Source organism: Urocitellus parryii, chromosome 13, assembly GCF_045843805.1.
Source record: "Urocitellus parryii isolate mUroPar1 chromosome 13, mUroPar1.hap1, whole genome shotgun sequence".
Lineage (NCBI taxonomy): Eukaryota > Metazoa > Chordata > Mammalia > Rodentia > Sciuridae > Urocitellus > Urocitellus parryii.
In genome coordinates this window covers 39,887,447-39,909,690 of record NC_135543.1, presented here as the reverse complement: position 1 = coordinate 39,909,690, position 22,244 = coordinate 39,887,447, and the positions used below count along the sequence as shown (strand labels likewise).

Genomic DNA, 22,244 nt, shown 5'->3' with positions numbered 1-22,244 from the left:
AACTTCATTTACCCCTAAGCAACTGACTCTGAGACCAGCTTTAAAAAGCTGGGGCCACCCAACACAAATTCCCACAATTAATTCTCTCTCCTCCAGATCAGAAATGTTCTTCATTAAATCCAAAAGCAGAGTCAAGTCTCTGCTTTTCCCCACACCTAAGCCAAGATATTCCCATTGTGCCATAATTGCCTCTTTCTTCAAGAGCCTTATCCCATCAACTTTTTTTTTTCATTTATCTTTTGCTTGTCCCATTGGCTGCTTCCATTTATATCTATCATTATAGTCCACACCTATTAATACTTACAGTAAAAAAAAAATTTAAATAAACTCTTCTTTGATTTTGTAATCTCATCTCTTAAAATATCAGCAATTCATATCCAAAAAAGGCCTTCAAATAGCAATCTGCACTTGCTGATCTCACTCATATGGCTTAATCCTATGACTACTCTAATTCCATATCTGCCTTCAATTCCAAATCTGCATTCCTGCCTTTTCTTCCACAGTGTATCCCCACAAACTCCAAATCAGCCAACTAATCTATCAGTTTTTCTTGACACACAATCCACATTTAGACAAAATGTATCACATATATGAAATAGTAAACATCAGACTTATGCACATTGCAGATAATAATAATGCAAATACCCCCACAGTGGCTCCTTACTTTAGAATGCTGCATTTCAGAACATGTTATTCAGAGTAACTTTAATCCATGTTTTGGGGCCATAGTCATTCATATATGGTTCAGGAAAAAAACTATTTTCTTATTGCCGAAAAAAGGCCTACAACATTTCTTCAAAGTTCCCATGTGACTCTTCTTTACCCTGTGATCAACCCCACTCCCAATCACCCCTGTCCTAATTTTAAACACAGCATTCACATCACTACATTTCTTCCTTTCTAAGAATCTCTTTGTTTGGAACACCTGCCAATTCCCAGCTCCATCTGTTGAAACTCTCTTCCAAGATCTACCTCAATCATCACATTCTTCTACAAAGTCATAGTATTTTTGTTCTTCCTTTTTATATCTTATCATATTGTCTTAATTAACATTTTGTGTTCATGTTCACCTTCTCTGTTGACTATATAAGTTGTGCCTATATTCTAGTATAAAATGATAGTAATAATATGTCTTATCTTTTAATTTCCAACAGTACCTAGTATCAAGCCCCCCGAAAAAAGTCAGAACTTAATACATATGTCTTTCGCCGTATAATTATTCTTCTTTTCTCTCTCCTAGATCTATTGCCGAGCTCTCAATTCAATGGGCCAAGATTTGGAGAGACCTCTGGAGCTTAGAGTCAGGGTTTTGGATATAAATGACAATCCTCCAGTGTTTTCCATGTCTACATTTATAGGACAAATAGAAGAAAATTCTAATGCAAGTAAGTAGTCTACTTTATTAAAGTAAACAAGAACATATTAGCTTCCAGATCACTCTTTACTTCCAGGCAACTACAGACTAAACTGCATCAAGGTAAACATGGCGGATTTTAGAGACAGCCCATAGAAAAGCATTCTGAACAGAAAGGCTTTCCCTTCAACTACAGAAGTAGCTCCAGTCCATCATCTACAAGAAGCAGCTCCAAGGCAATGAGGAGGAGTTATTTATGTGACTCATACACTGGCTCTGTAGAAGATTCCTAACAAATTCCAAGAGCATTTTCCAAAGTGGTGGCAGGGGCATAGGGATGAACATTTAGTCTCCCAACCTGGCTGTGTTGAAGGGCAGTCTCACCTCTTCTGATCATCATGTTTCTTTTTAAGTTAGATATTTACCTGCACTTACCTGCAAGGACTTTGACAGTCTCAAGGAGCCATTGTCTCTTTATGGATCACTGTTTAGGGCAGTGTTTAACTGCCTAATACATAAGGTACCTAAGTATGTTAGCTGTTTATCATGCCATTAAAGGGTGGCCTAAACACATGAACAGATAAGGTTGTTCCTTTGAAGTCAAAACCTCAATTTACATAGGAACTTTTAATCTTTAAATAGTATAACTTCTTATAAATTCTATAAGTCCTCACATTCTACTTTATTCATTTAAATACTATATCTATACTTTGAATTTTTAAAATTCAAATAAATTTAAAATGGAAATGGGAATCTATTTTTTTCTTCTCCCTAGTATCATTCTTTGGAGGCAAACTTTAACATCTGTACTAGGTACATGTTTTGTAATTATATAAACATAAATAAACATGCTTTTGGACATAAGTAGTACCCTTATGCATACTAATCCATGCAATTTTATTTAGATATATTTTGAACATATTTCCATATCAGGCCATCTTTCCTGATTTCTTCACTTATTTCAATAGTTGCACTGGATTTCACATTATATACATATAATTAGTTAATTACCTACATTTTTTAAACTATGCTAAACATTTTTTAAACTATGCTAAAATGAAGAAAGGGAGAAAGAAAAGAAGGGAGAGAAAAGGGAAGAGATGCCCTGCTTCACTTGTAGAAAAACTTTTTTGAAACAGTTTGGAAGGTAGAAAAGAATTCTAGATTATAAATGAATACTTGCAGCTTTTCATAGTCTATAGCACCTTTCATTAAAACCACTCATAAGGCCCGGTGCAGAGGCACATATTTGTAATCTCAGCGGCTCAGGAAGCTGAAGCAAGAGGATCGAAAGTGAGTTCAAAGCCAGCCCCAGCAATTTAGCAAGGCCCTAAGCAACTCAGTGAGACCCTGTCTCTAAATAAAATACAAAATAGGGCTAGAGATGTGGCTCTGTGGTTGAGTGCCCCTGATTTCAATCCCTGGTATACCCCCATCCCCCCAAAAAAACACTCCTAAGATCAACGGAAAAGATAAGAGACAGGACAGGACTACATGTAGTTAAATGAACATTTCTTTAAATCTACTAGTTATTCAGCACTTAACTGAGAACAGCCCCAAACAATAATAATATATATTTACTAAAAGTGCATATCCAATAGGAACTTCATTAGCTATTTAAATCTTGTCTGATCTAAACAAAAATATATTACCATCATCTCTATTTATAGCTGTGGAAACTAAGGACCAGATGATTTAGTTGCGAAGTGTGAAAGTCAAGAAAAAGTTGATTGGGTCTTAACATCATTTGTTTCACCTAAACAAAACATCCTAAAGAAGAAGAAGTTGTACTAAAATAAGAAATGGAAATCCAGAATAATACACTTCCTTTGTTTGCTAGCTTCAGAAATGTCTGAGCTTCTAGTAAAATGTGATCTCTTATTAAGACAAAGGCAAACAAAGGCGCTAAGGTATTGATGTGTTGAAGCAGTAGAAAGGGAAGATACTAAGATTATATGGAACAACTAACACACTGTTGGGTAGGTAACATACTATACTGTAGCAAAAATGTAAATTGTCTCTTTGCAATCTATTTTCCTTCATTTCTAGATACACTGGTGATGAGACTCAATGCTACTGATGCAGATGAACCAAACAATTTGAACTCAAAAATAGCCTTCAAGATCATAAGACAGGAACCTTCTGATTCACCAATGTTTATCATCAACAGATACACTGGAGAAATTCGAACAATGAACAATTTTCTAGACAGAGAGGTAATTCTTTTTCCTCAAATGGGTGTTTAGTCAAAGGAACTGATTCTAAAAATAAGAATACTTAAGAGAGAGAGAGAAAGAAAACAATGTTTTGAAGTTATTAGTTATATAATCATCTCTCATAATGGTAACAAGAAAATATGTAAATGAAAAAAGTATGGATTATTCAATGACATTTTATTCCAACATCTTTCATTTCATCAATTGATTAGGATTTGCCTTAATTTAAGAAAAATGTATTGTGAAAGGACATAAAATTTTCGTAGAGATAAAAGCGCCATTAAAAAATAAAAGGTGTGCTCTTTAATGAAATAAGCATAAGAAACACTTGCTGTTGGTCCCATGTTGGTGAGTCACAGTGCATATGATCATGGTAGAGGCTCCAAGAATATAATATTGAGACAAAGAAGCCAGCTTGTTTCTTTAACCTAGCACAATTTGATTTCTTTGGAAGCAGTACTCTAATCCCCCACCCCACCCCACCCCACCTTCCTCCCTCCATCTCTTTCTTTTTTCCTTCCATGTAACATCTACTGGCAGCCCACCTACTGGTTTACTTTCAGAACTGGATCACAGGGTCAAAATAACAGATAGGAATTAAATAACACCCAAACCAATCTTTGATTTACAAATAATGACTCATAATTGTTAACAGAGTAGAATCACCCTTGCATGACTTATATTGTATCATGTGGTCCCATGATTTAATTTTAAAATACCTATTTTTTTATTTTTTAAGAAATATATTCTTTAAATAGAATGTATCAAATCTGCATATGCATTAGGGATACAAATGAAGATGTTTTATCTTCTAATTGAAGCATAATTAAATTTTATTTTAATTATTATAGCTATTTCAAAATGACAATCTCCCTACTAATGACTCTTAGGTTTAGGATAAATTAGATTATTTTCAAATTTTTAAAAAATGCTATCAGTTTCTATGTTACCAAAATCTCCTTTTTTACACATTTGAAAATGATCAGTAATAGAAATTGATTATTTAGCTCTTCAAACTTTCTGAAGCATCCCAGTGAGAATCCTTTAATATCAAAATAGCTATAATGGTAAAGAGCTTTAAGAAAGGAGTGTCAGACATTAAGAAACCTGGCCATGAAGAGATATCAAGATGTCTTTAACAATGAATGCCTTAAAGTTACACCCAAATTTTTAATAATAAAAAAAAAACTTTGTAGCTTTTACCAACTTTTAAAATGTAAACACCACTGCATAGGACCAAGAATAGATACATCATCAGTAACTCCAGTGCCACAACTTTTCACCTCCCCAAAATACAAACTGTTTCTCTCCCTTTATTTTTCTCACCTATTCAAGGGCTGATGTATGGAATTTTCGTGTCTTAAATCTTTGGTAAACATTGGTCTGATCTTTCTCCTCTTGATCATTCTGGTCTGTTTCATCATTTATCAACTTTTTCCATCTCTGGACCTATTATGATTAAAAAGACACAAGATCTTTAAAAAAGTGTCTCTTCTTTTAAATAATGCTGAGAATAGAAGTGGCCACTTCCATATTGGCTCATGTGAGACTGGTGGATTTTTCAACAGTCTGTGTTATCCCTCTCTCTATCATAGACTTCTGTAAATGCTGAGTCAATCTTTTAGAAAAACTTTACATAAGACAGAGTAAAGACTCTATGTCAAGTGTGATATTGTTTGTAATGTGAACTTTTAGCAATATGGCCAGTATTCTCTTGCTGTGAGAGGCTCAGACAGAGATGGTGGGGCAGACGGCATGTCAGCAGAGTGTGAATGCAATATTAAAATCCTGGATGTCAACGATAACATTCCATATATGGAGATGTCTTCGGTAAGTACTTGTTCTTTCAGTTTTTAATCTAATGATTTAAAATCAGTATATTTTAAATTTTGCACAATTATATTTACAGATATATGTGTAATAACATAATTGAAATGTAGATACACTTTTTGTGTTTGTTTATACAACAGGGAAAAATATATTTAAACAATGAAAAATAAAATTATAACAGATATAATTTTTAAATAACAAATAATATTAAAACATCAATACAAGCCTAGTACAGTTCTTCTTTCATAGTTTGTGTTTGTTTTTTTTTCCCCACTTCTTGTTTTAGTACTCTGTAAATATTGAAGAAAATGCTCTACATTCAGACCTACTCCAGATTAGAGTAATTGATTTGGATGAAGAATACACAGCTAACTGGATGGCAGTAATTTTTTTTATCTCTGGAAATGAAGGAAATTGGTTTGAAATAGAAATGAATGAAAGAACCAATGTAGGAATTCTAAAGGTTGTCAAGGTATAGTGCAATTATCCTACTTATTTTGTTTTCTTGATCTTTTTCAAAATATTGTTTAAAATGACAATAACATTTTACACACTTGAGTTAGTGAAAGAATAAGAATTACTGTGGGGCTGGGGATGTGGCTCAAGTGGTAGCACGCTCGCCTGGCATGTGTGTGGCCCGGGTTCGATCCTCAGCACCACATACAAACAAAAGATGTTGTGTCCGCCAAATACTAAAAAAAAAAATAAATATTAAAATTCTCTCTCTCTCCCTCTCTCTCCCTCTTTCTTTAAAAAAAAAGAATTACTGTGCTTTAAAATTATAAATGATTTAAATTTTTTAAATATGAAATCTTTCTGCTTATAATATTTCAGAAAACCAGGCATTGAACTTTAACTTGAAATTATGTTTATCATTACAGTACTCCCAAAAGATAATATGAATTGAAAGCATGTTTAAAGGAGAATCTTATTTTACACTTTCAACAACATATGATTAATAATTAATATTAATCTTTTCAGAATGTTTTAAACGCAGATTTATCAGGCTCAAAAAAAATGTGCCCATGCTCAACCTTCTAAGTCAATTATTGTATGCCAAGAATATTTACCATGTAAATTAAAATTTGTTTATTCCTCTCATGCATTTTTATAAAATTAAAATTAAATTATTGGGATTACAATAATTGTCATAATCCCATCTTTCTGTGGCTGCTGACCAAGGCTATTAGAAATATAAATATTTGGTCCAGTGTTCTCTTATTTCCCCACCCCTCATATTAATGATCTACCACATTCACCTGCAGTAAAATTTTCTCTGAGATACAAGAAAAAATAGGTATTTGACTTGTAAGGAGCTGATAGTGAAGGTTTCACCCTGTGCTATAAGAGTAATAAGATTTAATATCTGAAATATACACTAACTTTGCTTTATCTCTCATAGCATCCTTGCAAATTAGGTTATATTAGACTATATTGCAGGTAAAGAGATTAAGGCTCAGGTAGACTATGCAACTTCCTCAAGTTCTCATAGCTGGTAAGTGGTACAGCCAACATTCAAACCTATGTTTTTCTAGCTATGAAATTCATATTCTTAGCCAGGCGCAGTGCCATACACTTGTAACCCAGGGTTCAGGAAGCTGAGACAGAAGGATCACAAGTTCAAAGCCAGCCTCAGTAACTTAGTGAGGTCCGTCCTAAGCAACTCAGCAAGACCCTGTCTCAAATAAAAAATAAAAAGTGCTTGGGATATGGCACAGTGGTTAAGTGCCCCTGGATTCAAGCTCCAGTACCAAAAATAAAAAATAAAAAGAAATTCACATTCTTTCCATAATACTATGAGCAATTCAATATTAGGGAAATTGGATCCTCATCTATTGTACCCTAAACTAATATGTTACTTTAAAAATTTATTCATCATATTTTTTCATATCTCTATCCAGAATATAGTATAATAATTGTTTTCTCAAACATAATATCATATATACTAAATCTTTTGTCATAATTATGTTGAGATAATTATGTATGTAATGTACACATACATATATGCTATTATAGCTACTCTTTAAATTGCAATTAAGACCAAAATTCAAAATTTTAGCTAAACAGGAGAGATCAGTGTGTGAATCTCTGTTTTTATCTAAATTACTCTCATGCAAAAATTCTGAAAAATATCTTTTTATTTGGTACATAGGGACATAATGACTTAGTTGTTTTGTAGATTTTATGAGCTGTGGATTTTGACAGCACTTTTCATAATGAAATTCACTACTTGATTATTTTATAATACAAAATTAATTTTTTTAGAATATGTTGGAGAAAAATAGGAATTTTATCATATAATAAATATCAATATTATAGTCCAGTACCCGACATACTCAAAATATCACATTTACAGAAGTAAAATTTCTTCTAAATAATTCTTTATGGTTGAAACTTGTGTAATGATCAAATCTCCAATATAGTTGACCCATACTTTGTTATGAATAAAAACATAAAATGATGGAAGCTGACATAAATTATCTTTGCACTATAAGATACATGATTTTGACCATCTGTATTATTTTAAGTTTTTAATTTATTGAATGGGCATAGTTCATGCCATACATTGGCAAGTTTTTCAACAATGAATGTAGGACAACTAGACTTCTTCTTACTATGTTTGCATGTATTTTTTACATTGAATTAAAGACAAAGAAAGTAAGAATAGATTTGGTTTTGCATGCATTTGTATTTAATGATGGAAAGAAATCACTTTTATTATTCTCAAAGGACTTCTCTTTCTCTGACATTTTTAATAAAAAGGGCATTTTTTATTATAATAAAACAATTTTACTCTGTATTTCCAGCCCTGAAATGTTTTCTTATGGTAAAACTATTTCACTCTGTATTTTCTAGCCCTTAGATTACGAAGAAATAAAGAATCTGCAACTTAGCATTGGAGTTAGAAATAAAGCTGAATTTCATCATTCAATTATGTCTCAATATAAACTCACAGCAACTGCAATCTCTGTGGTTGTGGAAAATGTAGTGGAAGGCTCAGTGTTCCGCCCTGGTTCAAAGACATTTGCAGTTACAAGTAATATGGGAGCAAATCATAAAGTAGGAGAGTTCATAGCTACTGACTTGGACACAGGTTCAGCTTCAACAACTGTTAGGTAAGAATGACATTTTCCAACTAATTTTTACCAAATATTGAACATAAGTACATATGTTATTCTTAATTTTTTAAGTATCTGAATTAAAATATTTTCATTATTTTTAAACCGTCATTCAAATGCAAAAAGTACTAACTGCTGATTTGTTACTTGGGATATTTAAGAAAATATAAAAATTTGTGCAAAATGTACTATGTGAAACTGTGAAGATAAGTGGCAATAATATATCTGGAAAGTTCTTACATGCCTGTGTTTATATATCTCATTAATCAATTAGCTAATTACCACAGGCATTGGTTTTCCACAGTACCCCAATCTCACCTTAGATCCTGGGAAGATTTTATGAAACTGATTTTCACATTACAAAATTTCTCAGCTTGAAATAAATTAGATTTAGTTAGCCCATTTTGACTATTTTCTTCACTTTTACCAGCATTAAATGCTAGTCAATAACTTTGATACAAAACATTAGTTATATTAAGGAAAAATGTGCTATATTATAAAGACTTTAAGAACTCTCTATGACAAAAAGTGCTAACTACTGAATCGTCGCTTAAAGTATTTGATATAAGAAAATATAAAGTTTAAGCCAGGTGTAGTAGTACATGCCTGTAATCCCAGCAACTCAGGAGACTGACACAAGAGGATAGCAAGTGCAATTTGAGACCCTGTCTCAAAATTTAAAAAATCAAAAGAACTGGGGTATGTGTCTCAGTGGTAAAGCACCCCTGGGTTTAATCTCCAGTACCAAAAAAGTAAATAAATAAATAAGGAAAGAAAAAAAGAAAAAAAAGTATAGTTTAAGAACTCTGTATGTATAACTCTTCTACTTAATCACACACACACAAAAAAAAACTGTGCATATATTTGCACATGTGACTATGATCAGGAAGAGTGGAGAAAAGACCTTATTAAGGAGTATTAAGAGTTCTTTCCCGTGTTCTCCTCACACATGTGAGCACTTGTGTCCTTGACCTCATCACTCTGGACCACCATTGCTGATCACCTTTCTCATACCCCTCAGGAGTAAATCCACTGACACATCTTCCCCTTTTCTGAAGGTTCTGTCCTTAAAGCTTAGCACAATGCCTGAGACAGGGAGTTATATGACCCGTGTTTGTTTCACAAGTATGTCAATGAGGAGAACACTGAGGTCAAAGATGAGAGAGAAGGAGAATAAGATGGATGCACAGGCAAGGACGAAGTTTGGAATTCAAAAGCAGTCTCACAAAGTCATTGTGAATTTAGTGGGGAGGACTGGAAATTGAGAGGGAGTGCTGGCCACGCTGAGGAAGGCTAAGGAACTTTTTTTTTTTTTTTGATAAGAGAATAATATAGACTTAGAGCAGCCCAGGATCTAGGTCTTCCTGGATAGTCTTGCTGTCACCTAAGGGAGATGATACTGAAGCATATAAGCATAAAAAGACATTCATCAGAAATGCTTACTTAATTGGTTTTTTTTCCCTTAAATTAAATCTTGGCCTCCATTTGAATGGTCCCATATAGCTGGTACTGTGAAAAAAAATCTCAGCTCATTGCAATCTATACTTAGGACTTATTACTATGACTAAAGAAATACATTTTATGATTAAACAGTCTTTTGTTAAGATAGTTAACATTGATTTACATTATTTTCTTTCAAATACAGATATGTAATGGGAAATAATCCCTCTGACCTGCTAGTTGTTGACTCAAAAACAGGCATCATCACTTTAAGAAACAGAGTTACCAAGGATCAATATGACAGACTGGGGGGAAAATACCAAGGAACAATTCTATCTATAGATGGTAAGAAATCAATTTTAAATTATTTTTCTTCTAGAGAAAGCTATATGCGAACATACTCAGACATTAAAATTTTCATTTCATTCTTATATTTTTAAAAATATTTTTTACTTGTAGATGGACACAGTACTTTTATTTGTTTGTTTGTTTGTTTGTTTATTTATTATTGGTGCTAAGGATTGAACCCAATGCCTCACAGGTGAAAGGCAAGTGTTCTACCACTGAGCTACAGCCCCAGACCCCATTAATATATTTTTTAAAAACACTTTTTCAACAAAAGTTATTATGTAGGGTGTTACAGACTCAAATCTTTAATGCTGTGAGGCGGTATGATACAGTGCCTAAAAGCATGAGCCCTGAGGTGAGATGCATTGGTATCCTGTACCATCTCTTACTAACCCTAGAATCTTAGAGAAGTTATTCAGCCCATCCGTACCTCAATCTTCTATGAAATGGGACAATAACAATTTTGAATTAGAATGATGTGATGATAATGATGAAAAATAATAGCAGAAGCACAACAATACTATGAGCACAGTTGAGTGAAAGTGCATGGACATTAACATCAGACTGACGAGATTTAAATCTCTCTTTGACACCCTTTCAGACATTTGCTTCCATTTTGTTCAGAAAGCGCATATTGAGTTTTAACTCAAGGTCAACCATTGTGCCAAGGTCTGAGATTATATCCATGAAAAGTTAAACAGCTGAGCTCACATTTATACAATAGCACTAACAAAAGTACCTGCATTTCTTTTATTAATGTCATGTATCATTTGCCTTTTTGTTGTCTAGTGAAGAAGACACTGGACTTAGAGTCAGAAGTTCTAACTTTGACATAATTAAGTCTTGGGAAAATTGCAAGAACTTCTAAACTTCAGTTTTTCCTTCTGCCAGATTTGGGCAGTAACCTCTTTAAATCATATATATAATTTTGAGGACTAAATGGCACGATTAAATGAAAAGCATCTAGCTGATGGCTAACAGATAGGTGTTAATTTAATGTTTATTATATCTAACATACAGTATAAATCAGAGCAGTGTTCATGTCATTTACGTTCTTGTCCACATTGTCCAAATTACAGGGCATAATGAGGCTTAATAAATATCTCCAAGCAACAATGGGAGAAAAACTTAACTCAGATTATTCCTATATTTTTACCCAATAGTTCTACTTCCAGTAATCTTAGCAGAAGTTCTAAATGTTAAAGGTTGAATATACAGGGATGCTAAGTACAGCACTAACTTTAATAATTAAGTATTGAAGGCAAAGTCAATAGGCAACGAAGCAGGTCAATCACGGTCCACTTGATAGGAAATCATATAACCTTTGGAAACTATATTGGTGAAAAGTGTATTAAGACATGAAAGAATGCTTATAGTTTAAAGTAAAGAATATAAACTGGAATGAGCTATATGATCTTATCAATATAACATAAATAATAAGCAATGTTCAGACATCATAATTAAAGACAAAATGTCATCAGAACAAATCAACATGGGGGGGGGCCTTTGGAACTACTACTATGGGTTTTTATTTTATTTTACTTCTTTCTCTAATTCTATACTTTTCAAAATTTTATGTAGTACCCAACTATTTATTATTTCAAGAAATAATCCCCCAAAAAAGGAATAATCCAAGAATAGGATTAAGAGTAATAGTAATAAGGTTAATTATAATAATATAAAAATATTTGTATATAAAAACTGAGTCACAGACAAGGGATGACTTACTAAATTTATGCCAATAAAGACATTGAAAGAGGTATTGGCACAAAAATAGTTCTACCTTTATCCAAACATTATTACACTCAATGTATAAAATATTTCTTCTATTTTGAACATCACTATAGATTCTCTTCAGAGAACTTGCACTGGCACAGTCATTATTGACCTTCAAGGTTCTGGCTGGGAAACTAGTAATGAAGGTGGTGGTACCAGCGGTGGAAGTAGCAGTGGTGGTGACAGTGGTACCAGCACCAGCGGCGATACAGGTTCCAATACTGAAACCAGTACCGGTACCGATAACAACCAAGGAAGAGAAGACACCAGTACCAACACAAATGAGAATGGTTCCACTGATTCCGGTACTCCCAACACACAAGGAAATGACAATGGAGAACCGACTGAGTATTTGCCTAATGAGAATTCAGGTGGTCGAGGAATTCCCTCAGATAATGTACATTTTGGTCCTGCGGGTATTGGACTACTCATCATGGGATTCTTAGTCCTGGGATGTAAGTACTTCCACGATTCTATTTATATGTGCCCCCCCCTTTAAAAAAATGGTGGGTGGTAGAAAGAGTTTTCTAATTCTTTGGTGAAATATATTTTACAAATTATGATTTTGTGCAATTACCCAAGAAATGTCTATGCTTGGTACTGAGTTTACAAAATGAAAAAAAAAATCAAACTTCTTGGCCCCTTATAGTGCAGTAGAAGGCAAAGATTTGTTTGTTGTCAATCTCAATGTGATGGGAAAATGCCACAACAAGCAAGTTCAAATGGATCTATTTGGGTGAAGACAATCAGAAATAATTTATTGAAGCAATCAGAAAAGGCTACATTAAAATAAGTAAACTCTGAGTTGAGTTTTAACAAATGAGTACGAGTTCGCTTTAGGGACAAGAGAAAAGGAACAAGATACAAAGAGGGGGCAAATTCCATGTGTAAAAACCCCAAAGAATGAGAAAACCAGGTACTGAAATAAAGGACTCCCGTGTGGAAGAAATAAAGGGTGTTCCTGAAGCATGGTCAGGGTTGAAACTAGAAAGAAAGGCAGGAGCAATATCTTGAAAGGATTTCATGCAATGCCGAGGCTGCATAGTTGAATAAAATGGAGACTCAAATAGATCTAGGGCTGAATTCTGGTTCCTTGTCTGAATCTTTCAAAGGTTGCCAAATCTTTCCAAACCTTGCCTTTTTCATGTGCGAAATAATGATACTTACTTCACAACATTGCTGTGATAGCAGAAAAGAAGAACCACACAAGGCACTCAGCACATCCTGTGGTCCTAGAGGTCTAGTCAAGAATCTAGTCACAAGGTACAATCCAGTGGATTCTCCAGTGGCTTTTAGCACTGCCTTGGATGATGGTAGAAAGTAGGGGAGAGATGGGCCATGTGCTAAAGTGTCTGAGAATGAGGGGAACTGCTAAAATAAATAAGTTGAAAACTGTGAAGTATGATTAAGTTAATGCAAACATTTCCCATTTCAAGTATGGAATCATAAAAATCTTCACGTCAGAAGATACTTCACATATTTAATTAAAACACACACAAAATGTGAATTCTGAGCACTTACATATGAAATACGTTTTCTACCTTCCTTTGCCTTTACACATGAACAGTCATAAATATACATTTTTTTTACCAAACTTTTTTGTAAACCAAGTTTACTCTGACTTTAAATAACAGTGCCCTTTGAACATTGTAATCAACACTAATTTGTCTAAACCACAGAGAGTTTGGACATGCTAATAACACAACTTAAAACTGGGTATCTAAAATATACTCCAAAAAATGAAATTTCTATAGTAAGTAATAAGAGTTCATTTTTATTGGCTCATAATGTATTGAAGTAGTAACCAGGAACAGTTCTCTGAAAGAGGGAACAAGTTTTTAAAAAGGATGAAATGTCATCAAAATGAATCAAGGCAAGAAAAATGTAAAAATGCTAGCAAACTTGCAGAACATAACATAAAATGCATATGAGAAAATACCAGCCTCTAAATTTTGGCCATAATGATTACCCATCAATATTATAAAACTTTAAAGTATATTACTTTATAAGTGTAACTTGATTACCCAAGTGTGATTATCACAACTGTGTAAATAAATAAATAAGTTTGTTTTTATATTGCTGATTAACTTTCCGTAGTTAATTAAGGCTTTTAAATTAGAAATGGGCCTTTGATTCAATACCTCTAGATTTAAAGTTTTCTCCCATCCTACTATATTTTTAAAACAGCAAAGCACACAGGATTTTTTTTCCCCTTCTTCTTAGTTTACTCTCTACTTTTTTTCTCTTATTTCAGTTCTATCTTTCTTCTTTGCTAACTTGCTTCCTTATTTTATCCTTCCTTCTTTCCTCAATTTTTTTTTACTTACATATCCTTTCTTTCATCTACCCATTTATTCAAAAATACTTGAAAATATTTTATTATATGAAAATATGATAAATAGATGAAAGAGAAAACTCCAATTGATTAACAGGAAATGACACTGTTAAACAGTGTGATAGTCTCTCTTTGTGTAAAAGTAATTCAAAGAAAAGATATCTGTGTAGGGGGAAATAATAGCCTAATGAGAAAAATCTCTGGGTGCACAAGGAAGATTTTGTTATTGAAATACAGAAAGGCAGGCATATCTAAAAATAGAAAAATAACTAAAGGCATGAAAGAGAAAACAGAAGAACCAAGCATATTGCCTGGTACCTCCAGCTTCTTCTCTCCCATACTGTGACAGGGAAAATGGTCATCTGTTTTAATCATGCTATACTATTTACAATTTTAATATTGATTGTAGTCTATTGACGCTCACATTTACTTTGATACCTGACCATTAGTTTGTTTCCCAAAGTTTCCATAATAATTTAAAAATCAACAGAAGTTTTATTAGAAATTCAAGTTTAACTATAAAAAAGCAGATTGTTTTCTTTTAATAGGGCCCACTACTAACCCCAGTATTCCTCTCTTTCCACTGTCAGTGGTCCCATTTTTGTTGATCTGTTGTGAATGTGGAGGAGCCCCTGGTGGTGGAGCTGGCTTTGAACCTGTTCCTGAATGTTCTGATGGAGCAATTCATTCATGGGCAGTAGAAGGACCACAGCCTGAACCCCGGGTAAGTGCTAATCTGAAGAAAGGGACTCAATTCAGTCTTCATACATGAGCCAAGATGGTATAATCACTCAGTCTATGTAATACTTTGTTCTGGAATAGCTGATGGGGAAAGGAAGGGGAATCGAAAGTACATCAAAATTAGATGGAAGTAACCAGAGAAGCTTTTCAATATGAGGATCATGTTTTAAATGAATTTCAGAGGTTTCCTACAAAGTATTTTTTTAGGAAATCTGCAACAATTTGAGAATAAAACAAATGTATGATAAGAATGAGAAAATGTTGCTTCCTGTCTTTTAGGATATGACCACAGTCTGTGTACCAACAATACCACCTACTAATGTAAATATGATAGAATGCATTGACAACTCAGGTAAGAAAAAATAATTGAACAGCTCAAATAACTAAAAAGGAACTCTGTTCTCTCTGGCTGTATATGTTACTATATTTTAATGACCTTATTTGTCTTTAAAAGTATTTACATGATTCCTTTTTAAATGACTAATGTGTAAATTATATGGTAAAGGTAAACCTGCTATAATTATTATTCTTATGTGATATATTTTTGAAATTTTCCTCAATCATCCATAGGAGACTGATGATTTTCCTCCTCAATGCATAGGAGATGACAAAATTAGGACATCTATAAATGGAAGTACTGAATCATAACCATGAGTCAATTTTGTCAAGATTTTTATCTAACAGAGAAAATGTCATATATACAATTAAAATGTATATCAAAATATATTTTAAGTGTGTATATATATACATATATACACATATATGTACATGTGTCTATATACACATATACATACTAAAATTAAAATACAACTTGATTAAAGTAGATCTGTGCTCATGTATTAAGAATACAACCTTCTATAATTTGTTTAATGACTCAAAGTTGCTCTGAGTTTAGAGGCTTATTATGACAAAGAAAAAAACTAGATTCATTCTTAGCCTCAATATCAGAGTTGATCTAAAATCTTTGCTTAAATTGAAAGACTCAACACTGTCAAAATCTTTTAAAGCTTTCAGCTAAGATTTTGTGCATGTGGTGGAATTTCCCCTTGTATTGGGGCAAGACTGTATAAATACAACTGGACTTAAAATAGGAGTCCAGACCCACTTCACAGGCAAAAACCAGGGAACAGTTAGAATCTCACAGTAAGTGGATAACTACCACTGTAATAAGAGGAACAATTAAAATACTTAATAACTACCACTGTAATAAGAGGAACAATTAAAATAACTTCTCATAACTTGTGAAAATAGTTGTACCATGTTTCCTTTTCCAAGGTAAATGCTATTGATTGTTATTTTTCAAACTAATTATTACTAATGATTACTTTTCCACTTTGGACACTCTAAAATGTAATAGGCACTAAAGTGTTTATAACTTGTTTATAACTTGCACATTATTCAAAGAAGTCAATAACTAGTCTTTGAACCTATTTCTCCTCCTCACATATCCATTTTGGTGAACAAAACCAATATCTTCCCAACCTAAAGAAAAACTCTTGTTAACTCACATCTCCTTTTCCCTTGGTGTCCAATCAGTTATCATATCCAACATTGTTTACTGATGCATTTATGCTTTCACAAAGTCTATAAACCTTTGCACAGATCTTAAACAAATCATCATGGAAGACACTAGGTTAATTGAAGTATGAAAATTACACTTCCCACAAATTCGAGATCTTTCAAATATTAAGGTCATGGGAATTCCTATACTCTTATGGACATTCTCTCTGTGGCATTTCCATAGTCCATGCCATTGTTTTTTTCCCACCTACCTCAAATATTGTAACAAGTTTCTACTCAACCTTCACGTCCAAGAGCAGATCGAAGAACGGTGGCCTCTTCTCCGAAAGCTAGTGGAGTTACTTTTGTTGTTGTTTTTTGTGTTTTTGTTTTTGCCTTTTTCTGGATGCCCTGAGCTTCCGATAATACATCGGAGGTATGCTTATATTGTTTTTTTAACCTTCAAAATTTGAGTTATTTATCCCAGTCTCTCAATTGGAAATCAAACTCTTGAGGGCATAGGTTTTTGTGACTTTTCTGCAGTCCCCACTTCTAACACATCCTACAGTAGTCTCTGGATAGGTAATTACCAAATTAACAAATTGATCATTATTTTTTGACCTCAAGATCATAATTACCTCTCCTTTCTTTATATGTCATCTTCATTTTATTTCTTTGCTCATGAGTGCATGCCTGGATGAAGAAATCTTACATCCTAGTAGTTTTTAGTTTATATTATACTAGAGAAAGTAAATTTAATGTGATCAACATTTTTAGGAGTTTATACAAATGAGTATTGTGGCAGAGAAATGCAGGATCTGGGAGGAGGAGAAAGAACAACAGGATTTGAACTAATGGATGGAGTTAAGACATCAGCGGCACCTGAGATATGTCAAGAATATTCTGGAACATTAAGAAGAAATTCTATGAGGGAATGTAGAGAAGGCGGTTTGAATATGAATTTCATGGAAAATTACTTTTGTCAGGTAAGGCCTGTAGCTGCGTACCTTCCTCTCTATCCACCATATTCTAAGTTTTTCCATCAGGGAATTTGGGAAGAGTCTTGGATTCCCAACTTCTAATCTTCATGCCCAACAATTTGTATTGTGGCTGAATAATAGCCCAAAAGCTCTCATCTGAGAATGTGTACTCTCCCTTTTAAAAATAGCCAGTGACTCCCATTTGTGTTCTGTTATAACATAAATTCCAAATTCTTCAACATGACAATTAAGGCAATTCACAAACTGACACCCCCACCCGCCACATCTCCAATCACCCTTCCTTCCCATCAGCCTCACTTGCTGAGTACCTTTGCCTTCTGCACAGTGGACTGTTCTCTAAGGTTTTGCTTCTGTGTGACCCTCCTGCAATGCTTTCATCCCTTCCTCTCTCACAAAAACTTGCACCCATCCATGAAGATCCAGTTCAAATGTCACTGCCTCTCTGAAATTTTTACAGTTAATTATCTCATCCAAAATAAGATCCGTGTTTCCTCATCTGTATTTTTGTCGTACTTTTTACATTTTATAGAACTTACAATTGCCAAAATGTCTTCATGTATATGTCCACCACCATTTTTAGTGTCTCATCCATATGTTCTTTACATTGTAGGGCTAGCACTCAGTTCAGTTCCAAGCACATAGTAAACATTCACTAAGAGAGCCACAGTACATTTCCAGAACATTCTAAGAAATGAAAAGAGTGTGGGCCCTGGAAAAGTTTGGCAGAAGGAGAATTAACCTTGCCATCCCCAGGCAGAGACCCAACTGCTTGTGGTTACACATTACATGCTATTCAACCTTCAGCAACTTCCTGTCTCTGATTTGGACTAGAAATACAGTTCCGTCCTTCTGCATTCTCACCTAAAATGCTTTTATTAATTCCCCTCTGGTTTAGAGAGTGATTGATATTTTTAAATAAATATTAGTAAAAGCCTTTTAAATAGTAATTAATAATAATTGGAATAGCTCCTGAAACATATGGGAATACTTTCCATTCAGGTCCCTACCTATGAATATTATCTTCACAAAAAAAGTAGAATTGTGCCTTGAAACCTTCACACTTATAGCTCCCACAGTCCACTCAATCGACTTCATTGTGATCTCTGATTAGCACCACTTGAAGGAGATGACTTCCTTCTCCTATAGACGGACAACCTCCATCACTCTGCATACCTGAACCCATGCTCCCCGGCACCTATGATCATGCCTTGTCTGTCTCGTCCTACTGAAACATGAGCCCTAGGAGAGAAGATCATATCTGCTTTTGTTCATTGTTGCATAGCTAAGTTCCTAACAGAGTGTCTGCCAAAGAACAAAGGCTGAATAAATATTTTTGAAGGAACCAGCACAATGAGTTGGTTGACTACCTGATATTTCTGATAGTCAACCTGAAAGCCTGCAATTCAGTACCATGAACTGCAAAGATGAAATCAAAGTACACACATCTGTGGGCTTTCAGCTTGAATTGAAAGAGATTAATCTTTAAAATTTGTCTGGGATCACCTTTATTTTTTAATATAAAAATGGCACAGATCCAGAGTCAAACTTTCCTATTGCACTAAAAAGGCCACATTAAACCAGGCACAGGGGCACACAGCAATAATCCCAGTGACTCTGGAGGCTAAGGCAGGAGGATTGAAAATTCAAAGCCAGCCTCAACAACTTAGCAAGGCTCTGAGCAACTTAGACCTATCTTAAATAAAAAATAAAATAAAAAGGGGGAGCTGGGGATGTGACTTAGTGGTTAAGCACCCTTGGGTTTAATCCCTGGTAACAAATATAAAATTAAAATTTAAAAAGTAAGTAAATAAAAAGGACACATTAAAATAAACCTTCCCAGATCCATCACATTCATTCTGCTTGAAGGAAAGAAAATGCAATGCTCAATGAACCCATAAACTATGAACTGCCTTTTTTAGGAAAAAAAATATATATATTTATTTATATACAAACACATTTTGCATACCTCCTTCTAACTTTTTTTGTGTGTAGCAATTTTTTTGTTTGTTTGTTGGGTACCAAGGACTGAACCCAGGGGTGCTTAACCACTGAGCCACATCCTCTGTCCTTTCTTTTATTTTTTATTTTGAGACAGGGCCTCACTAAGTTCCTGGGGCTGGCTTTGAACTCACGATCCTCCTGCCTCAGTCTCCCCAGCCCCCGGGATTTCAGGTGTGCATCACCGCACCTGACGTATACAGCATTTTCATATGCCTCCTTCTAACCTGGTTATAAAATTGTTCATGGGACTTTTTTGTATGGGATTCTGTGTCCAAAGTGTACTATTTTTGAAACAAGTCTACCAAAGTAAATTTCAAAATTTACATATTATCGGAATTATAGTTAAAATATCTTCTTAACAAATTCTTTCAAGAAATTATAATGCTTTTTAAATCATTTCCAGTAGATATTAGAACTTTGCTCTGCATAGGCCTCTTTGGAAATGCCCTGGAAGAAACAACAATGGTAACGACAATATGTATTCATAATTTCATTTTCTCTTTTCAGAAGGCATATGCTTATGCAGATGAAGATGAAGGACGCCCGTCCAATGACTGCTTGCTCATATATGACATTGAAGGAGTAGGTTCTCCTGCCGGCTCTGTGGGCTGTTGCAGTTTCATTGGAGAAGACCTGGATGAAAGCTTCTTGGATACTCTGGGACCTAAATTTAAGAAATTGGCAGATATCAGCCTGGGAAGAGAAATTGACTCTTATCCAGACCCTGAACCTTCTTGGCAACCTCAGAGCACTGAACCACCTTGCCCTCAGCAGACAACAGACCCCATGGTGGGTGGACACCCACCAGTCTCCCCGCACTTTGGCACTACTACCGTAATTTCTGAGAGCACCTATCCCTCAGGACCTGGTGTACAGCATCCTATGCCTATTCCTGATCCTCTGGGCTATGGTAATGTCACTATGACAGAGTCTTATACCACCTCTGGCACTCTGAAGCCCTCTGTCCATCTTCATGATAACCGGCATGCATCAAACGTGGTGGTGACAGAGAGGGTGGTGGGCCCAATCTCTGGCGCTGATTTGCATGGAATGCTGGATATGCCCGACTTGAGAGATGGCTCGAATGTGATAGTGACAGAAAGGGTCATAGCACCAGGTTCAAGTCTACCCACCTCTCTGACCATCTCTAATCCTAGAGAGTCTTCAAATGTGGTAGTGACAGAAAGAGTAATCCAACCAACTTCTGGCATGATGGGCAGTCTGAGTATGCATCCTGACTTATCAAATGCCCACAATGTGATTGTGACAGAGAGGGTTGTTTCTGGTGCTGGCATAAGTGGAATTAGTGGCACAGCTGGGATAAGTGGAGGTGGGGGCCTAGGTAGCAGTGGCCTAGTTAGCACCAGCATGGGTGCCGGTAGCATGGGCCTGAGTGGAGCTGGAGTCAGTGGTAGTGGCATTGGGCTGAGCAACCTGGGTGGAGGTGGGGGCTTGAGTAGCAGTATGGGGGGGACAGCCACTATTGGTCATGTGAGGAGTTCCTCTGACCATCACTTTAGCCAGACCCTTGGATCTGCCTCCCCTAGCACATCTCGAAGTCGAATCACAAAGTACAGTACAGTACAATATACCAAGTAATCAGGATCCCAGTGTACCTATGCACAGTAATTGTGATATAGGTTCAATTCCCAGCACCCAAATATCTAACAATGCAATTTATGATGCACAACTAGGTGCTAAGATAATTGTGGAACAAGCTGAGGAACCACGATGAGAAAAATAAATGAAAACATTGCTGTGGGGGAGAGCCTTCCTTAGCATTCATCAACATTTTTCTTATATTAGTACTAATGAAATTGTGATCGTGAACTAAATTAAGGAATGGTCTTTTTTTTTTTTTTTTTTTTTGGATTCATGGCCTGTAGGGCCTTTTTTGCATCTATGAGGCCTGTAGTACATCTCCAATATGTTAAGAAATAAAATGTGATCATGTAAAAGCACTGGCCTTAAGATGGCAATTGGCACAATTCTCCTTGCTCTGTTATGATTTGCCAAGTAGCTCAGGCAACTTTCAAAAGTATAAAGATGTGGTATGTTTATGTGGGGAAACAGGTTATTAACATGCTATTTCCCTCCATATACCCTGTTAATTTCATGGATAATATAAACTAAAAATCCAACCATAGATTTAGACCAGGGTTAATCATTAAATAAAATCTGACTATATAGTCAAGTCCATAAACAACCAAGGACTTTTACCTTGACTGCACCTTAACAGGACTCAATGAAGTGAACTTCAAATTAGGAAATATTTCCTAGGGGAAAATTCCATTAAAGAGCAGCAAGAAAGTAAGATTTGTTCAGGGGAAACTGGCAATGTCTGCACCTGAATTTCATGCCAGGACTTCGTTTAAATCTCCTATGGAGTCAAGGACTTTTCTGATTCTAGACTGTGTGTGATGGTAGATGTGATCTTGAAGAATATTGCTTACTGGTGAGGTTATGGGACATCACACTCATTTCTCTCTTTACCACTATGGTACAGAATCAATAATAAGGAAAACCTGCCAAGTTAACTTCTTAGATTGAAGCAAAGAACACCTAACATGGTTGTCATCATTG

The 22,244-nt window shown here is 34.8% G+C and overlaps 1 protein-coding gene across 1 annotated transcript in view; it reads left to right on the top strand.

Moving 5' to 3' along the window:
- The window catches only part of Dsg1 (desmoglein 1), a 32,342-nt gene extending 11,082 nt beyond the window's left edge, over positions 1-21,260 (top strand). Inside the window, exons 5-16 of the mRNA XM_026400753.2 lie at positions 1,241-1,385; positions 3,404-3,570; positions 5,266-5,400; positions 5,687-5,872; positions 8,257-8,516; positions 10,165-10,304; positions 12,155-12,220; positions 12,296-12,538; positions 15,009-15,142; positions 15,439-15,511; positions 17,437-17,645; positions 20,169-21,260. Of these exons, the coding sequence (XP_026256538.2) occupies positions 1,241-1,385; positions 3,404-3,570; positions 5,266-5,400; positions 5,687-5,872; positions 8,257-8,516; positions 10,165-10,304; positions 12,155-12,220; positions 12,296-12,538; positions 15,009-15,142; positions 15,439-15,511; positions 17,437-17,645; positions 20,169-21,260 (2,850 nt within the window). The remainder of the gene's footprint in view (positions 1-1,240; positions 1,386-3,403; positions 3,571-5,265; positions 5,401-5,686; positions 5,873-8,256; positions 8,517-10,164; positions 10,305-12,154; positions 12,221-12,295; positions 12,539-15,008; positions 15,143-15,438; positions 15,512-17,436; positions 17,646-20,168) is intronic.
- Positions 21,261-22,244: the final 984 nt, after the last annotated feature.